The sequence below is a fragment of the Oryzias melastigma genome, linkage group LG7 (assembly GCF_002922805.2).
Source record: "Oryzias melastigma strain HK-1 linkage group LG7, ASM292280v2, whole genome shotgun sequence".
NCBI lineage: Eukaryota > Metazoa > Chordata > Actinopteri > Beloniformes > Adrianichthyidae > Oryzias > Oryzias melastigma.
In genome coordinates this window covers 27,694,943-27,715,637 of record NC_050518.1, presented here as the reverse complement: position 1 = coordinate 27,715,637, position 20,695 = coordinate 27,694,943, and the positions used below count along the sequence as shown (strand labels likewise).

The 20,695-nt window shown below is 40.5% G+C and overlaps 1 protein-coding gene across 1 annotated transcript in view; it reads right to left on the bottom strand.

Annotated features, from left to right (window-relative positions):
- Positions 1–11,734: 11,734 nt before the first annotated feature.
- The window catches only part of chchd6a (coiled-coil-helix-coiled-coil-helix domain containing 6a), a 106,142-nt gene continuing 97,181 nt past the window's right edge, over positions 11,735–20,695 (bottom strand). Inside the window, exon 9 of the mRNA XM_024293651.2 lies at positions 11,735–12,280. Coding sequence (XP_024149419.1) covers positions 12,257–12,280 — 24 coding nt within the window. The 3' untranslated portion in view covers positions 11,735–12,256. The remainder of the gene's footprint in view (positions 12,281–20,695) is intronic.

Below are 20,695 nucleotides of genomic sequence, written 5' to 3'. Positions count from 1 at the left end.
CCAAATATCAATGTCCGACGAGTTGGGGACGAGGAAGTATTGTTAGGAAGCCAGAGAGCGCAGTCTGAGAGAGAGATTCAGAGCATTGAATCATCTGACCGATGCGCCTCTAAAAACAATGCAAACATCCAAATGAAGCGCTGCCTGCTCTAAGCTTGAGTGCCATTTTTTTGTGTTTTCTTTCTTACTAGTGACGCGTTATACAGCAAAAACAAGCTGCACAGCTGATCTCCCTCCAGCCAGAGCGGCGTTTCGCCTCCATTTTTTTACCAAAACACCGCTCTAGCTTACTTTCACCTCTGGCTTTAACTGATTTGCACATTTTTGACACAACTTTGTATTTTATCTGGGCCGGGGACCACCAGAGGGAGACCCAGACTTGGGCCCCTTGTGACTACTTCATCAGGCAGTAGAATAACATGGTACAGAATGTACAGGTTTGCTTATTTTTTGCCCGCAGCAGCCCATATCTGCCCGTGAGGCTTTAGATTAAAGGTAGTTACTTCAACATCTGCTTTCCTGCTTCCATTTTGAAAAAAGGCCTCAATCAACTTTGCCAATTGGATGATAAAATTGCCATTTTTTTGTATTTTTCCTTTACATTCCTTAAGTTTTTCTTCCTTATGTGGGGTCCAGCTGAAAGTAATTGGGCCACTGCCTGTGAAGCCGTTTCATGAGCCCGAGTGATTATCTGCCTGGTATTTTTCCTGCAATTAAAGTGATACCATCGTCCAAATTAAACTTTGGTAAAAGGCTGTTGAAACTGCAGTGGAGAATTCACAGACATAAAACGGGAAAGACATTCAGGGAGGACAAAACGCAGACAGCATTTCACGCTAATTAAAAGGCTGCTGGTTCTACAGCTCCTCCTTTGTCTCAGACAGAAAAAAAAAAAAATTGTGGTCAACATTGATAAACCCCAGAAACTCTGTGGAGCTCTGAGTTATTGGAAATGTGCCTGCAGAGCGTTTGGCCCAAATGAAAAGTGTTCAGACTTTCTTGAGGAGGCTGTTCACAGCTAATGTGAGCCAGCTGACAGTGACTGGGAGAGAAAATATTCTGACAGCAGGTTGTCTGTTCGTTTAAATTTAACGAGGACAATGAACTGTGTATTGGACTCTTGGGTCCTGATCAGATTTTGACAGCCTCACTGGAACGTTGTCTCTTATTGGTATGATGGGACTTCTTCTGTCAGCGAAGCAAAAATTCAATCAAGGTTCAAAGCAAACTGTCACATCTGTCGCCGGTGGTCCAGAGTTGCACTGCGCTTTTTTTCTTTTTTTTCAGCGTTCTTAGAATAAATGCAGCATTTCCACCTGTTCCCATTTTTTTCTTTAAGTATGCCCTCAGTCTCTCTGCCAGCTAGCAACTCCAAACTGACTGTCAAAAGTTCAGCTCTATATGTTTTTAATGGCAAAATGACTCATTTTGGGTGCAGATGTGTTCATTCCAGAGCAGAGTGCTGACAGCAATAAAGCAGAAAAGCCTCCTCTTTAATTGTGAAGGAAGTCTCATCACACACTAGAAAGCCTTCATTCCTCTTTACTCTTGTGGGCCTCAGAATTGCAGTCATCACCTTTGTGTTCGTTTTGTTCCATTCCCACACCAGCTACCTCTGCGTTTGTTTGCTGAAATTGGGGTCCTCTATTTGTGTGTCACGAGCCGAGCTACAGGGACGTGACCCGAGTGTGTTCCGCCAAAGTTCTTCTCCACTCTCAGATCCTCAGAAAAGACTAAATCAAGTGAAAAGCTTCAAAACAACATCAGTATGAAAGTGAAAATCTTGGTAAAAATCTTCCTGGAGTGGCTGTCAGGTGAGGGTTGTGGAGGCAGCTCGATCCTCGTTGACCTTCCGTGTATCTTTCTGAAAGGTTTCCAGAACATTTATGAAGCTGTCTGCACCGCGGAGGCCGCTGAGGGTTAGCAGAAGACGTGTTGAGGATACCTGCACGGCCACGTGGACAAATTAGCCGAGGTGTCAGGAACTTGGACCAAAACGTGGATGCAGACGTTTTGCCTTGTTCCGAAGGTGCAGAAACACCAGACGGTGTTTTGGAAGGATGTGCTCAGTGAAACGCTCGTTCAAGAGAGTACACTGCTGCTGAATGCTACACTGTCAAACTGTTCATTGAATGTGTCCTGTCTGTGTTTTAAAGATGCTTGGTCTTATGCTATGTTCACATCTACTCTGAAACACGCATTCAAGCAACAATGTCCAATGAAAAGTATGTAAACGCACATCCATGCACGCTTTGGGCTTCTGTGTTCAAAACTCTCATGTTCATATGTCGCTGCACAAGTTTTTAAGTCAGTTTTCAGGCTCTAGGTGCACAATGTGCAGCAACTGAACTTGTATTGAAAGTAGAACTATGTGAAATTATTGTATTTTACATTTTATTTTAAAATAGCTTCTACTCATTTCTGAAAACTTTTCTGAGACCTCTTTAGTAAGAAATGTTTTAAACAAAATCATGGGCATAAATAACTCATTACATAAATGTTTGTTTCTTTAGTGGGCCAAAAGTAGCGAAGCTTTGGCGCTATTTCAATAAGGAAGATCTACTTCCTCTCAGGCATGCAGGTGTTCATCGTCACTCTTCTTCATCAACTGGTATGCACCAGGAGCCAAAAGCTGAAGTACTCACTTTCTTCACAGCCAATCACAATCAAACTTCTGCCTTTAAATTCATTTAAGTTTGCTTTTTCTGCATTCCAGTCATTGTGCCGCCCACTCTACCCCATTCTCCTCCTGGCTCTTCGATTGGCGTGGTCCTGCCTAACCACCATCAGCGGCTGGAATCTGGGTCTCTTCACCTGGTCCAAGTCGTTCCTCCGCCTCGTTCTCCTCCCGACTCGTGCTGTTCTGCCTTGAATGGGGGTGTGTGTGTGAGCAGGGGAGGGGGGGGGGTGTCTCTTCACTTGGCCCAAGGTCTTCAATGGCAATGACAGAGCCCAACCGCCAAAAGACTTATTTTCATGATAAGTTCAACGTTTCACAAATATCTTCACAATTAAATCTTTCAATTCCAGCTCATATATGAAAATAGTTTATTCTGAAAGTCTTAAAACCAGCATGATATAGACCCTTTACCTGTCAAACGTTTAGAAAAACAGATGGTCACATAAAGGATTTTTTTAATAAAGTTGGATTCAAAATGATTTTGAAACTCATCTCATTGTTCTGTAGTGTTGCTCATCCTGTAGATTTCTGCAGCTGCGAATACGAAGTAATTCAGTCCGATAACCAAGTTAACGTTTATCAGTGGACGAAACTCCCATCTAGAAAGGACTAAAAAGACTATAATTAACCTTATTTAAATGTTGTATTAGTGTCTAGCCTTTTCCAATCTGATGAGGTTCTGTTTTGGGTTTTCGTCACATTGTCTTGAACTGTTTGGGCTCCAGAAGCTAAAACATTTTAGCGCTGAAGTGATTGCAGTCCAGTCAGCGCGAGCTGCTGGAGCTCTGAGTGGTGAACGTCAGCCGTCAGCACACGTTCGGCCCCCACACTGTCAATTTGTCGCAGCATCATAAATCCAATGTAAGAGTTTTTTCGCAGGAAGTAGCGCGCCTTTCAGCCCCAATCACTTCAGCCGTGCTCAGACCGCTGTCAGAAGCATTTCAGCTCCGTGAAGCTCCACTATAGAATCCCTTTGTCCCAAAGAGAGAATAATGACACCCGGCAGATAAAGGGAAGCCACCTCATTTAACAGCATTAAGCCACTCAGTACCAGGCACATTAGAGGGAGGAGACGGGGGTGAAAAAAAGGGACAAGAAGACAGAGAAAGGCGGTCAGCGCGACTCGGAGAGAAAGGCAAGGCGCTGATAAATCAGGGATTAATCCTGCTGAGCTTCTACAGAGGGATTAAATCATTTTCTCAGTCAACGTTTGCTCTTCCAGACAGTGAGGTTAAACAAAGCGTCCTCCTCCCTCCGTTGTCTTGTCCTGTTGTTCTCCCATCCTCATAACCAGCTGTCCTCCGTCTTTTAATTACATTAGAAGTAAAGTAGTCTCTAATCAAAGGAGCAGTGTAGTAAGCAAAACTTGAGGGAACCACCCACACACAAACACACACACACAGACACACAAATGCAGAGCAGATGGAGTGTTGTGCTAATAGGTGTCAGTGTTTCTGATAGTCTGATGCAGGGGAGAGATATCAGAAAGACTTGCTGATTTCCCTTGTGGCAGTGTGTGTGTTTGTGTGTCTGTGTGTGAGCGTTTAGTGGGTTATAGTCCAATGTCTAGGAAAATCATTTCAAATTATAATCTTGTGCTAAAAATCAGATCAGATGAGGTTTTCAAAAATTCTTAAATATTTCTACGTGTGTCTGCATTTCAACGGTCTTAAAACACTTGGGTCATTTCTTTAACCCAATCCTTTGGTCATTCATGCTGGAATATATTTGAGGGTTTAAGACGGAGTATTACTAGATTTAAAGTGGTAAATTTTAGACTTAAAAACTCGTAAATTTACAAAATCTCCGATTTCTTCTCCAATCCTCCATCTTAAAGGCCCAGTTTCTGACATTTAAATGTGTTATGTTCCGATGTAAGACACCGTTTTCATTCTTCTTCTGTTTTGTGTTATGACAGGAGATTTTATTTAGAGGAGGGACGTATGCAACACTTTTCACTCCATTTTGGTGTTCCTTGTGCGCATGACAGTTACGTGGCCTAGGAGACAAACGGACTCCTGCGTATGTGAATGATGAGGGCAGGATAAAGAGGTGGTTCTTCAAATGTGTTTCTCTGAGCTCCTTCTTGTACATATGAAGCTTACCGGCACTGAACTCCAGAAAGCCTGATACACTAATGATCATTTGATTTAAAATCACAAAAAAGTTCAGAATTTCTTTGTTTTTGAAACCTATCTGAAAACAAAGCTTCCCAAGATGCACCACGTCTTTGATCTTCAAACACGGCTCTGATGAACAGAACTTTGGTGCTTTTCCTCATTCATTTATGAATTTTTAATGACTTAATGTATGACTTTTACGATTGACATATTTTAATGTAATAAATTTACGACTTTTAAACATGCACATTTACGAGAAAAAACTTAGCCTATGACTAAGCCATAAAAATACGAATTTAGTTTTCAGTTGTAATTTTTTTCTCATAAATTTATGAGATTCAAAGATATAATTAAAAAAAAGAAAAATGTTTGTTTGTATACTCCACTGTGTTTTGGACCAGTACTACATTTTTGAGTTTAGTTTCTTCACTTTAATCCAATTTATGTTTTTAATGTTTTTCGTTTTTTTTTCCTCAGCTGACTTAACCCAGAAAACAAGTTAGTTCTTTTTTGTTTTTTAAACAACAAACTTAGGTTATTTGAACTATTTTATTTTTTATGATCTGGTTAACTTTAACATTTTAAAATGTGTGTATAGTGTAAATATGAAATGCCTTCCTCCTAATTTAATCAAAACATACATGAAAATAAAAAGCAAATTGAATCTAAAGGGCATGAAATATTAAACTAAAACACAGAATAGTATATATAGTAAATAAATGGAATAAATTGAGCACAGAAATTAAAAACGCTACAACAATATCAAGTTTTAAAAACTACGTTACTAAAAACAGAATAATCAATAAGTACAAATCTATCTAGTATCAGTAACTACTCATCCCTGATGGTGCTCATTTCGCACTGGTTAATGTTTGTAATTTTTTGTTCTTTCTTTCCCAATCTTCTCCTATTGTATACTAATTTGGCAGAATATTTCGTGTTTTTCTTTTTTACTGACTGATTTATTGATTTGTTTAAAGGGGCAGACAATATACGTTTTTCTTCTTTCTACGCATTTTCTTTTTTTTTGTTTCCATCATGTTTGAGTTTACAACTCAAGGTTGTGTTGTATGTTTTTTCCTTTTATTGAATACAAATGAAAATGAAATTATTAAAAAAAAAAAAAACAATAGTTTTTAGTGTGGAGTTTATTGGAAAGTGAACTTTTTCAACTTTTGCAGAACGTGTTTAACTGAATGCTTAGTCAATCTTTTCAAAGTTCATTGATGGCAAAGTCCAATCGAGTATGTATGCATCGCTCCTTAATGCTTTAGTCCCAACTGTCTTTAAGGGAGGATACTGGCCATCTGCGGGTGAAAATACCTGTAGGACACGCAGGTGGCCCGCATGAAATATCAAGAGTGACCGCTCGGTGAACCCTTAGAAAGTAAATGTTCATTTTTTCATGCGAGCATGTGGGTGAGAGTGAGTGACGTAGGTAAGAGACAACCGCGTCATACCAGGACTTGAACACCTCATGTGCGCAGCATTTGTGTGCAGTCAGTAAAGTATCAGTACTATCACCTTACTGACATCTGAGAGCACAAGCTTACATTAGCCTTACAAATACTTCACGATACACTTACCGCAGGCACAACAATGGTACGTTACAATTTCATGACAGTCCCTATTTTTTATTTATTTATTAGGGATCCCCATTAGTTGCAAATGAGCAGTTGCAACTATTTTTCCTGGGGTCCAGGAGGTGGCACACCTGTGCCCAACTTAAGATGCAACCACTCCTATCTGCGACCCTCCATGGTCTTGGACAACCCGAAAACAGGCAGTTTGTTTTTGCACCCAACCTCACGTTTGGGTCAAAGTGACTCGAGTTACGTAAACACTGAGTATGTGATGCGCTTTCAAGAACGCGGGTCTTTTTACCATCTGGTGTTCACACTGGACTGTTGCTACCTTATATTAGCGCATGAACCTAGTTGGAAGAGATTTGCTGTGAAATCTGGCAAATCTTCCTCCAGAGTTCTTTTTCCCAGCTCTGTTCTTGTCAGGAGTCAGGGCTCTGACTATCTGTCACCGCTGGGAGCTGTCTCCAGAGTATTAACTCTACTTCTACCAGCCAGCTCAGCACAGTCCCAGGATGCCGCTCACCTCACGTTCCTTGACAATCATGACATTTAAGCAGTGCACATTGCGAAGTATTGCTTGTGCCAGTCTGCCCACATGCAGAGCGTTGAATCCTGATCTGATCTTCTGTTTCTGACTCCACTCCGTCTCTAACTCTGTTTTCTGCCGCTGACCCTCACCTGGAGCATGAATACTCTATTTTAATCTCCGATACCCCCGTGCTTGTGTTTGATCTCTACCTGTCTGACCCGACTTTAGCTTTGTAGACTCTTACTTGTCATCCTGTCTGTGCCATTAAACCTGTTGCACGTGAAACCAGGTGTCTGCCCATCCGTGACAGTTCTGATATATGAAAGTATTGGAGTCATATTATACCAGCCGAGCACAAACCATAAATATTAATTTATCCTTCATGATTGATTTTCAGACTGTTGGTACTTCCTTGAATTAAAAGATACGGTATCTGACTATAACCACCAAAACCAATCCCTGATTGGGCAAAGTTCGACCTGGTTTAACTGTTAATGCAGGTTCAACGCTCCAAAAAAGACTTAAAAACTTGCGTAGCAACATGTGAACCTTTAACACAGGCTTTTCTTTGGCGTTGGTTACTTGAACGTACATTACAGAGGGAAAGAATCACAAAGCATAATGTGTCCCAAGATTTCGAGTTTTTTTAAAAGTGGTTATTTTCACTTTTTGTAGACCGTGCAGTTGAAGTTATTGTAGTCCAGGGGTCTGCAACCTTCAACACTTAAGAGCCATTCGGGTTGGTTTTTCACTGGAGCCACAAAGTCTCATCTCATCCTTTAGAAATATATAAGGCACTGATTTGTACGATAAATATAAATAAACTGTTATCTTTTTTGCACAAGAAAAACTTTTTCCAAAATAAGAAACAGTAAAAACGTTTAGCAAAGGTTCACAGAATTTTCTTTTCAAAATAAAAGACACACTGTGTCACAGAATCTTCTCAATGCAGTAAATTTAGTCGAATAGTGTAATTTAAACAGCTTATTTTAACATTTGTGGTGCATCTCAGCCAGAAATGTGCAAATCTAACAAACTAAATCAGAGTCAATTTAAATGAGCTATAGGGTATTTTTTAGCCCATAAAATGCACTTAAAATCCTCGAATTTGCTCAGAAATAGAAGATGTGACTTTTTAGATTGATTTGCAATTCATCCTGTCCTTCAACAGTATGTGAATACATTAATGAAGCTTAGTTAGTTTACTTTACTTTTTTTTTATTTTACCTTTGTACTTTTACTTTACAGTAACTTTTCAAAATTATTCTTTGTCTTGAGCCACATGTGACTCCGGAGCCTAAGAAGAGATAAGAATTCATTTTTTCAGTTTCCTTCATTGGTACATCAGACTCACAACAAGCAAACAAATGTAAATTCTCTGTATCAGAGCTTCCAGATCCCTGGACGCTTTTTATAGAGGAGGACATGAAACTGAACAAGCACTCCTCAAGCCCAGAAAGGTGCTTCATCTCATTGAAAAACTGCACCACAGCAGCATTATATGAACTGCTGCAGAGCTTTATTTCCCAACCTATGGAGCCCCGAGTCGTTATTAAATTTGCATAGCCAGTGTTGACGGTTACAGTCGGATTATGAGCATGTTCTGTCCAAATGTCCAAGAAAGCAACACATGAAAATTGAATGAAAACAGTCTTCTGACCACAGAAAAGGTTGGTTTTCACTGAAGATGAATAAGTTAGCGTGTTTTTGCTCAAACTCCGACATGCCTCAGACATCTTGAAATCTTCAGCAGCTTTACATGAATTCTGAAGCGGCAGATGAAGATATTTTTTGCCACAACCTTCACCTAGTTAACAAGTAATGACAGGCGTGGGTGTTAACCTTGACACACACACACACTCACACATGTTCAAGCATGGTTGTGAACGGCTCACACAGACACCTGAGTACTCCTCTTTCTCTTCTGTATTCTCCGTGCAGCCCCCGCCGAGCCTCCTGCATCCCCGCGCCCCCTCCCTCCCCTCGCTGCAGTGGTAATTGGGTATGACACAGGATCAACAGGGAGAGAGAGCCCGGACGCATTTGAATGCGCCGAATGTCTTCGTCACTTCTCTTTTTCTAACCTGCTGCCTTGCAGCTCCCCGAGCCTGAGCGCTCTGCCGTTACCGTGGCAACATCTGCGTGACCGCATCTCCCCCCACCTCCTCTTCTTCCTCCATGTTGTTTCTTTTATTAAGATTGGCCGCAAGTGCCTAAATGAATGTGCGCGCGAGAGAGGTGCATTGCAGCAGAGAATGGCCGGCCCGACTCGGCGCTCCGAGCCAATTACCGCAGCTCCTCTGCAGACTTTTGAAGCTCCGTCTCAGGAAGAATTACTCTAAGCAGCGAAATGCGGCCACTTCAGTCAGACTTATTACATTAGGCCAATCAGGCACATTACCGCACACCTGGGCGTGTCGTAGCTTGGCTCAAAGTGAACGTCTTCAAGTGGAAAAACAGCCGCAAATTCTTCTGTACTGCCTCATTTAAACACACACGACCGTTCTCTTCAGAACGTTATTCAGACAGCTTTCCTGTGTTCACGGTCAAAACTGGATAAATCACTGCTGGTACATTCAAAGAGGTGGAGTGCAGCCTGTCATTCACCAACAGGGTCACACGACAGCTTGGAGTGGCGGCGCAATGTAACCTGTAAACTCACATACACGCTGAGCAAATCCTCACAAAGTCGTCAAACACGTCGCAACACCTTCTGACTCAGAAACCACACGGAAATCAGCTCAAAACACCTCCTTCAGGAGCAGAAACTCAGGGGAGAAGAGGGAGAACCTGCAAAGACATTTGGACAAACTTTGAGAAGCCGTCCGCGGGATTTTAGCAGTTTGTTCACACGTCAAAGCTGAGTGACACAAACCAGCTGGATCTCAGGAGCCTCGCTGAGGTTTGCTGGGGTTTCTGCATTTTCACCAAAAAAAAAAAAGATTTTAAAAAGTTTTCATAAAAAGCCTCTTGGAAGAAATGTTTGAGCAGATTTTGATCTTGTGTGTCTCCTGATGTTTACAGAACGCTGAGAAGATTGTTTTTTTCTGAAAGACAAAATAAAGTTTTAAAAACAGACACCTCTGCCTCTCTTCTTTTTCGTGCCTCATTAGGGCTCCTTCAGCCAAAAACAATCATGCTTTACGACAGAACAAAGCTTTCACTGTCGCTGTTGGATTTAAAATCAAGGTGAGATCAGTGTCACCTGTCAGCGGTGATCAACAGACTTTATTAGTGACAAACCACAGCTGCTGCAAACTGGGTTTTTCTGAAGCACCATTATGTTATATTGTAGTACTGCCACAAACGATTATAATAGTCAACGAATCACTGATTATTTTGATTAGTCGACTAACCAGATCATGCATAAACAGGATGTAAAACACATCATAAACATCATAAGATTTAAACTTGAAGTGTTTAAGCTATATGCCAACTAAAAATAAAGACGATAGCTTATTAAACATTTAATGAATCGTGCTGCTTCTTCCTTTCATTTGCTTTTAAAACCGAATTTAAATCAAATGAGGTTGGCATCAGAAACAAAGGAACTATTTTTCACTAAAGGTTTTGGTCTCACTGACTAAATAGAACTAAAGTGCATTTTCACAAATGTATTCAGCTTCACTACACTGACTCTATAGAATTTAAACTGTACGATGTTCTTACTCGTAGCAGGAAAGTTAGCATCTCTTTGTGTCTGCAGAAAGACAAACGAAGAAGTTAGCTCTCTGTTTACACTAATGTTAGCTTAGAAGAAGAAAAATCATTATTTCTATAGCACTTTTCACAGAACGGATCACAAAGTTCTTTACAAAAGAACATAAAATCAGAAGACACAGGGAAATAAAATCAATAATCAATAATAAAACAACTAAAAACACAGTACAACATAGTAATACAAGGGCTAAGATCAACTAAAAGCTCTCCTGAATAAAAACGTCTTGACCTGGGATTTAAAACACTCAACAGAGAGGGAGGGAGTTCCAGAGACGAGGAGCAACAGCTTGGAAGGAGACGTCTCTCGTCTTAAAGCTGGTTTTTGAGATGCTTAAAAGATTCTGACTGGAAGACCTCAAGGATCGGGCCGAAGAGTACGGGGTTAAAAGGTCACAGATGTACGTCGGGGCTTGACCGTGCAAGGCTCTAAAAACTAAAAGTAAAATTTTAAAATCAATTCTGAATTTGACAGGTAGCCATTGTAAAGCAGACAATATCGGAGTGATATGTGTCCGTTTACTGGTTCCTGTTAAAAGCCTTGCTGCAGTTCTGGACGAGCTGAAGATGGTTAAGCTTAGCTTACCCAGACGATGATCCCTCTTCAGGGTTATCATACTCAGTTACAACATGCTTTCTCTTCAGGTGTTCATGCTTCACCATAGTGCTGCCATTGGACAATTTTGTTTTTTATTATGTTTCCCACTTTCACGCTCCATTGGCGTGTTGTTATGGTACCAAAGGGTTCCTAGAACTTCCTGTGACATCATTACTGACCCGGATTAGCATTACTACGCATGTGTCAAAGACAGTGGCAGACGAGGCACTAGAAAGCATGCACCATAGTTTTTAGATAAAAAAAAACCACCACTAATTGATTATTAAATTAGTCGTTATCTATTTTAATAGTCGACATAGCAGTGACTTTTTGACTAATCGTTGCAGCCCTAATATATTTAATAATCTGAGTTCTTCAAAACATCTTAAAATATTTGTATCAAAGGTTTTAGAAACTGTTTAAGTTTCTCCTAAAACTGTCTGGATTAATTATAAATGTAATAAATGTACAGAAAATGAGCCGTTTGAAAAGAAAACACTAGACTGTCAGTGTTCATGAATGTTTAATAAAACCTCAATAACACTTCTGATAAAATAAAGTTATAATTATGATCCCCAGAGTGTGTTCATTGTTGCTGAAAAAATAGAAAACCGTAAAAGTCATCAGACGTATACGTGAATCCCTTCCTTGTCTCGGAGGTCGTTGCATTCGTTGTCAAAAGCAGCAGCGGTTTGGACGTAAGCTGAATCTTTACACTCAGAAGGAGCTGTTTGCAGGTTTTTTCAGCTCAGAAATCTTTCATTTAGATGAAGCGGCTCTGACTCTGACAGCAAAACAAATGCACACTTTTTATCCTGCAGTGTCCCTGAAAAACGTAGCAGTGCAGATTCATGGAATAACACAGGAATTCGCCAAAACAGCTTCAAGGATTTTTTTTTAAAGCAAAGCATGCTAACAGTAAATAACTTTCAAGCTATTCAAAACAGGAACGCAGCAAAAAGCTGCTTTTAGTGCCTAAACTCCAGTCTTGGTTAAACAGAGATTTTACCCATTTCTTCACACTCTTCATCCGTGGTTGACCGGAAGATTCTAAGAGAAAAAAAGGAAAAGCAGAATTTAGACCAACAGCAGCATTTCACTGCCCTTTAAGATCCTCCTAAGTACAAAAAATTTAGCTTAAAGACCTGCAATTTCCTGTCTTTAACTGACCACTTATGAAAGGTCAGATTTAGTAATGTTAGCGATTATCTCAGAAATACAGAGAAGGAAACCTGCTGACCTCTAGAGACAGCGTCACAATAAAACAAATTACAGGGGGTTCAAAACAAGACGGTGTTTAGGAGATTCCTTCATGTGACAATCAAATGTTTTTGATAAAAAAAGTGATGTTCTTGAGGGCTGCACGGTGGCGCAGTGGTTAGTGCTCTTGCCTCACAGCGAGAAGGCCCCGGTTCGAATCCCAGCTGGGGGATTTGGGACCTTTCTGTGTGGAGTTTGCATGTTCTCCCCGTGCATGCGTGGGTTTTCACCGGGGACTCCGGCTTCCTCCCACCGTCCAAAAACATGCTTCATAGGTTAATTGGTGACTCTAAATTGCCCCTAGGTGTGAATGTGAGAGTGAATGTGTGTGTGATTGAGGCCCTGAGACAGACTGGTGACCTGTCCAGGGTGAACCCCGCCTTCACCCATCAGTAGCCGGGATAGGCTCCGGCACCCCGAAAGGGACAAAGCGGTCAGGAAAATTGATGGATGGAAGTGATGTTCTTGACAGACATCACTGACTTTATTACCATTATTTTTTCACTACTTTTTAAAGGATTTGGTCATGACAACAATCAACAATCACATTTCTCGGTCAAAAACAGGAGATGCACTCATGAATTTTGTTAAACACAATCACACAAATAAAATATATCTGTACATATAGCAATAAATATAGCTTCCATCATAGGGCTTGATAATATGCATAAGAATTAACATAAAAATTAATAACATGTTATTTTTCAACTCCAAGTGACTAACATTTTTTTGGATTTAGTCTATATGTATACAGTAAAATCTCTACATAAAGTAAATAAAAAGGTATTTCCTCATATTATTCAGAAACTATATTCACACAAAGGGATGGGGATTACTCTCTTAGGGATCCTTTTTTTTAAGCAACAAGCAGTTAGAACAATTAGGAAAAGTGTATGCTTGTGAAAAGGCCCGGTCCCACAGGATTTGACCGCCATATCACGAGTAGAAAAGTGTAAAAATCTGCCAAACACGCTTAGACGTGCCAACTCTATGCAATGGAATTGCAGTGATACAGACAACGGAGTCGATTCCTCTGCCGCTCATCTGCCACTCCTCTGCCAGAGCACTCCCTACTCGTGTATAAGCGCATCCTCCCTCAATCAGACGCTAAAAAGACGATGCAAGCGGCGATGCAAGCGGCGATGCAAGCGGCGATGCAAGCGGCGATGCAAGCGGCGATGCAAGCGGCGATGCAAGCGGCGATACAAGCGCAGACTGGCCGGGGAAACGGCCGTGCTGCAGCTGTGAACGAGTGCGGAATTTCGCCGTCCAAGCGCGCGTGCCTGCGTCTGCTCCATGGTCCGATCTCGCACTGCCATTACACGGCGGTACCGCTGTACCACACGCAGTCACCCGCGGTCTCAATTTCTGTGCAGATCAAAAATTATATCCGTGTGCAACAGCGGCCAAATTTTGTACCGCATGTATGCGCGTCGATTTCGCTCCCCTATATCGCCCGTTGCACTACCAGTTCGCTCCAAACAGCATCTGTACCCCGGGGATGAATTTCTTTACGTGCTGCCGTGATATGGCTGTGAAGCCAGTGGGACCGGGCCTTTAGTGTGTGGAATTAAAATGTGGAATAGCCTTGAGAATCAATCAAAACAATGCATGGACATTTAACAATTTATAGAAATAAAATTTAAATGATTACAATTTTTAATAATAACATTTATATAAGCATATTTTAAAACATTTTGTGGTTTTAATTTAAAAACCATGTAGTATGTTTCCATTTTAGTGCTAGTTGTATTGATGGGTTGATGTCCCTCAAGTAAAAAACACAAACTGGGAGAAATGCTGCATTCATGTGGTGGGGGATTGGTTGGAAAGATGACTGTTAGACTTGGAAAACACAAATAAACGTAAAAAAAAACAAACAAAAAAAAATCTTTCTGCATCGAATCAAAGGTTCATTCATTTGTAGTACAACTTCTAAGTACAACTTCTACAGAAGTTGATTTAGATCCACATTTTATGACTGTTTTACCATTATGAACAAAAACATCTCTTGTATTTGTCTGTGAATCTGTAGCTTTTACAAAGTGGTTCCATAATCTGGTTTGTTGTTGCTCTGGTCATGAGCAGGAATGAGTGGAATCCAGGATCTACCTTTAAGCATCACATACTCTCGTCGTTCAAGTTTCTGTGACTGAGCACTCATTTGGAGATGATAGATAATTCACAAAAATACATAGTAAAAGCCTCTAAGGTGGTAACCAGCCTGTTGAACAGGAGCAGGAAAAATATTTCATCTTAAATATGTGCAGAAGGACTTGAAAAAGCTGAACTGAATCTGGATTTCATGACTAATCCACAGGTGTAATAGTCTCTGAACTATGATGAACGTGACCAGGATGAGTAAACAGAAGAGGACTTGATGATGGCTGCCATCTTTTTAACTGGATCCCTGAAGCTGACTAATGACGAAAAATAGACTTGACAGTCAGAGAATTCTGTTCCAATGTAAATACATGTAAATATTTAAACAGGATATATATACTTAGAATGTTTCATCTCGCCGTTTCATATGGCTTCTGTCAGACTGTGACGGTTTCATTATTTTGTTGGAGTTCTGAGTTGCAGTTAGTGGATTTCCTGCTGCTGAAATCTAAACACAGTTAAACGTTGGCTGATTTGACTGTTTTGTTCCAGGATGATATGATATAAAGAAGAAAAACTCGTAAACCTTTGAGATAACACTGTGAATCTGTCACTGCGAGCGTGTGAATCTCGGGGAGTCTGTCAGGCTGGATTCAGAGATAGCAGCCTCCTCTGCTGGAGGAGGCGTGAACAGAGAGGATGACTGCTGCATCCGTAACCGTAAACTTTATTGATCGTAACACGCTCCTAAGAAAAGTATCTTTAAAGGTAGCTAAACAACGCACAAATAAAAAATGAGCACAAACAGAAACATTAGTCATTTTGTAATCTTAGTTCAGGTCGGCAAATCTGTGTTTGTCACACATGAGGTACGTTACTGAGGTAGAAATAAAGCCTGTATTTGTATACCAGATCTGTTATCTCAACCTGTGATACAATTATGTCTTTTCTTCTTGTTGAGTTAAGCCTTAGAATGTGGGTTGACTCATACAGGTTCTGCATGTTTTTGGGTTCTCTGGGTTCATGGAGGGTTATAGAGAGGAGCGGCTGCATCACAGGGTGTCTCACAGTTCCCATATGGCAGGGGTCAGCAACCTCTTACAGTAAAAGAGCCATTTGGACTCGTTTTCTACTCAAAACCTAGAAGGAGCCGCATATTCTTACTTTAGCCTTTAAGAAATTCAGATTTGCATTCATGACATTCTGTTTTTAACAATATGAATTATGTCGTTTTTAGGCATGAACAAAGGTAAAAAATATAAAATGAACCTAGCATCTCTCATAATTTGATGTTTTTTTGTTGTTTTTTTTTTACATTTGATTGAAATTCAAATAACCTATTTCCAAAATAAAAGATGCTCTGTGCCAAACAGGATCATCTCAGTGCAGCTCTGGGCAGCTAGTAACCAATTTTATGCAGCATAAGATAATACGTGCTTTTAACTCAGTTTAACCAGTTTTAAATCTGTTGATTCTGGAGGTAGAGTTGATCAAACAAGACGTCTTCAGGTAAACAGGGATGTAAAAACCTACATAGTTTATCATCTATGTGAACCTCAGACATCAATTTATACATTGAACTCATCTAAATTTAACAAATGCTAATTAAGTAATCCTTACTTTAAAAGTTGCTGTTTTATTTTATTTTTCTTTTCTTTTTTTTTATCTTTTCCCCTCTTTGTCCTCAGCAGTCTTACACTGCTGGGAGTTTGTTATTTTAGTTTAGGGTTGGATCTTGGCAGTCTTGTTTGCAGGCTTTGTTTATATGTTTTGTTTGGTAGTTTTGGTTATGCATGAAGTATCTGCAAGCTGCATGCACTTACCACAAACAGGCAAACAGTTGTGAATAGAGTGGAAGTACCGGCGCTTTACTGATCGTACCCAAAAGCTGAACACACCATGCATGCGCATTATGTGCATGTAACCATAGATCGGCCATAGGATGCCCAAATAAACAACACTGATTGTCTAATTTCCTTATTACTGAAGGTGCATTCACACCGAACGCGATTTGCGCGGCAGAGGCGGCTGTTTCAATGTTAAGTCAATGGAACAGGCACGTCATGATGCGATCTGAAGTCCCACAGAGCGATTTGAGCGATGAGGCGCAAAATGGGCGGAGTCAAAATTTGAATATCTGAACTTTGACAGGTCGTTGTGTTGCATCAGCCAATCAGGAACTCAGCTTTGAGCATGTGATGTTTTCAGTGACTTGATCAGTAAGTAGATTATTAATTAAAGAGAGCGTTTTCGTCCTGAACTCCCATCTTTTTCCTTAACCTGTTGGAGCCGCAGATTGTGTTTGGTGTGAATGCACCTTAACAGTCAGGCTGCACGGAAGGAGCACGCACGTATCGCATGAACACTGACGGGCTCCTTGTGTCGTTAGAAGGATTTAGGTGGTTAAATAAAGGGAAAAAAAATGTACGACATGCATGCATCTCAAGTCCTACACCCCTACGTATTGTGTAAGTGTTCTCTACATCCCGTTACCCATAGAAAAATTGTGCAAGTACATTTTTTATCACTAATGGACCCACAACCTTGATCTTCAGTGTGGGTCACCGGTTTGCCCCGTACAGGTTTGACCATTTTCCACCTGCAGGTAGACTATATCCACCTGTAAAGGGAATTCTGACTAAAGCTTCAGGTCAAGGTAAAAATTTGGGCTAAAAATGTCAAAATATTTGACTTGTAAACATTTATTTTTTATTTGAGTCCGTATTTTTTTTTAAATAGAATAATGTTTTTCATAAAGCTTTGGTAGGTCAGTCTCAATGCACTGCTTTTATTTTAAAAACAGCAGTGGGTTAGGAAATGTTGCAGCAGATCTCTCAAACACAGAGGCTGTATGAATACCAGCTCTCAGAACAAGAGTAAAAGAATCTTACTAGACACTAAACAGTTTTGCTGTTTACTCCTGATGCAATAAATCCAGCCCGAGACGAACAGAGCAGAGGGATCGATTGAGCTCAACTCTTCTGGTCTTTTTGACTCTCCTCACTTTCCATTTTTCTGTTGTTGACCCACAAACTTTTCCTGGATTAAAGGATGACTGGTTTAAGGATGAAATAATACCAAAGGTCAGAGACTTTAGAATGAAGCTTGCAAGCTTTCCTTCAAAGGTAGTTTAATTGTAGATCAACAGTAGGTTTTTAAAGTTACTCAGAAATTTTTGGTTTACAGATTTATGATTTCTCTGTGCAAGGATTTGTTTAATGAGATCCAATACAATGGGATTTAACTGTCTATTAAACTGTTTACTATAGGTGCACTTTCACATCATGCAGATCTGAGTAGCAAAAACAGAATGAAGAATCAGAATGGCAGAATGATGGTCTCTGCTGGAGAAAGACACAAGTGAAGAAATGGAAAGGAGAAAAAGTCTGCCTGTTCTCCTTCTGCAGAGCCTGGGAGCCCGAGTCAATTGGAAATCCATTTTATCTGATGACTGGCATGCAATTGGAACTCCCAGCTGATAGGCTGGTGCTCTGCACTTGATAGACCTGACCACTCATCTGGGGAGGGATGAAGAGATGGAGATTGAGGGCAATCTGGAGGAGAACACGCACCACAGAAACTCAACAAAGTTCCTGACAGGAGGGGCGGCGTGTGGCTACAAGTGCAAAGTTAAAGAGCTGAATTTTCAGGCCTAAAATAAGATGTGTGTCAATGGAGATCAATTCTGTTCTCAACATTTATGTCATTATTGGAAAAAAAGCTTTTTAAGACACATTCCACTTTACCAGACAAGGAAATGAATCTTTATTGAAGCAAGTCAGTATGGGTTAGATCTATCACATGGCAGTGTTTTATTCAGGACAGGAGTATATTTGGGTCAAAACAGAAATATTGGCAGACCACGGTTACATCCATGGCGTATTCTGAAGTGAGTAAAATGTTTTTTTTTTTTTTTGTATTCACCCAAATAACTTGGCTGAAGTTTAAGGAATCATACTGCAGCTTCAGCGTTATTCTTCTCTGTGAAGGAAACAGATGCTGTCAACATATAAACAAATCTTCTAAAGTTTGCAAGAAGTAACTCAACACTCCATAATATTGATAAAAATGAGTTTTTTGACAGATGAAAGGTGAGGAGTGACAGGGTTCTGCTAAAGAAAGTCAAAGAGGATGCAGGCAGCAGGAAGGCGCTGCGCTGCTGCTGCTTCTGTGTTCGTCCTGCTTTTCACCTCTGAGGTTGGAGATTTAAAAAATATGTTTTCAGGATAAAAGATCAGGTCTGCAAGCTAAAGCATTCAGTGAGTGAAAAACCACCAAAAATTGGAAGATTTGACCTATTTATACTTAATTTAAGTCTCCATAACAGTGAAAGTGAGGTTGAGTGAGTTTAAAAGTCCCACTTTGATCATCTATTTTAAATAGATCTTTAATCTTGACTATACCGTTTTAATTAAAAAACACGTTGTTTTCTAGGACATAGTCTCTACAGCCCCTCACACCCCCCAAACTAACATTAGCGGTACAACAAAAATGCCTGTAGTCTTGATCCAGATTCCAGCTCCAATGTTTTTTCACTCCCAACTCGTCATACATGAACATATGGTTCAGGCTCCCTCCGCTTCACTTCTTGATGTTTGGGTTTCCTCAACTCCTCGTTTTTTTGACATGCTGCTGTTTTCATTAAATCAGGGGTAGCTGGCTCAGACGAGGAAAACAAAGACGTTCATAGATCTATTTGTTTGGAAGTGGATGGATCAGAATGGGGCGGAGCAGGGAGCTTGTGGCCCTGCCCAGTTTGTTTTCTACATCACAAATACAATCTTTTTCAAACACCATTTTTCTGTCTCCTGTTCTGATCCACAACAAACTGAAAAAATAAATACTTAGAAATGCAGTTTTAGCCACAAAACCATGCTAAAAACTGCTAACGCAAAATTTACATCAGAGTAGGTCTTTGGGGTCTACACTTAAAAAGATTCAACTACTGTACATTATAGGTCTGTGTGTTGATGATAGTTAAACAATTTCTCAGAAATAAGTTTCTCTAAAAACTTTTTGCCAACTCCACAAAAGACACATTTCAGAAACATTTAATTGCTTTTAAAATAAATTCTGCAGCACAAACCTGAAAAACAGTTTTCAAGTTAATCATGAAGGTTAACTTACTAACATAACTGTGGTTGCAAACAATAACACATTTCTTCTGTGTATTTACAAAAACGGCCGAAGACAAAAGCAAAAAAAAAAAAGAAAAATCAATCTGTGAGAGTGGCGTGTGAGAATCGCAGCGCGATCACAAAGGAAAAACGGGCGACAAATCACAAAGCAAAGGGAGCGGAGAAAACGATGGATTGAGCAACGGCGGGACACAAAGGAAGCTGGTGGAAAGTGGACCGTTCCAATGTTGTGGTTTGAAAGCCACAAAACCCAGAGAAAAACCCAGCTAAAAGCCCCGCTGCATTTATCCCGGCTGGTGGTCCCGGTCCACAAAACTTCTTCAGAGGAACGATGAGGGGGTGGGGGGGTGGGACAGAGGTGTGGAGCGATCTCACAGTGAAAAAAACAGACGTGTCAATTGCTTCTGCGGCTGAGGTGGCTTTTATGTAAACACAATACAAAGCTGTGCTGAATTATCACAGCCCCCATCACCCCCACCACCAACTGCAAAACCCAGACAGAAGGCCAAAGTGGGGGGTCGGCCGGCGTAAGCCAACTTAAGTGGTGGCACTCAGAAAGGTCAGGGTACACGAGCGAGGGGCATGAAAGCCGGTGAAAATGCCTCCCCCAGGAGGCTATAGTCAGTACTCAAGTCTGCCCCCTCCCCTTTTGTTTCCAGACATCCTCCCTCCACATTTCTATCTTTTGAAAAAGGAAACAGAGGTTGTGTGTTTGGACTCTCTTCTGTGTCTCAACAACATATAGGAAAAAGACAACAACACACACACACAACGAAGACGTGCACAACTGTCAGGTCTTTCAAAAGAAGGCAGAAGAGGGAAAAGTTGTAATGCCTTTGAAGAAGGAACTAAATTGTGATACAAAAAAGAAATAAATTGAACAATGTTAAAGTCCAAGGGTTTTCTGCTCAAACGCAGCAAATTTCAGCTTCAGCAACAGAACTACAAACAACAAACATGCCCC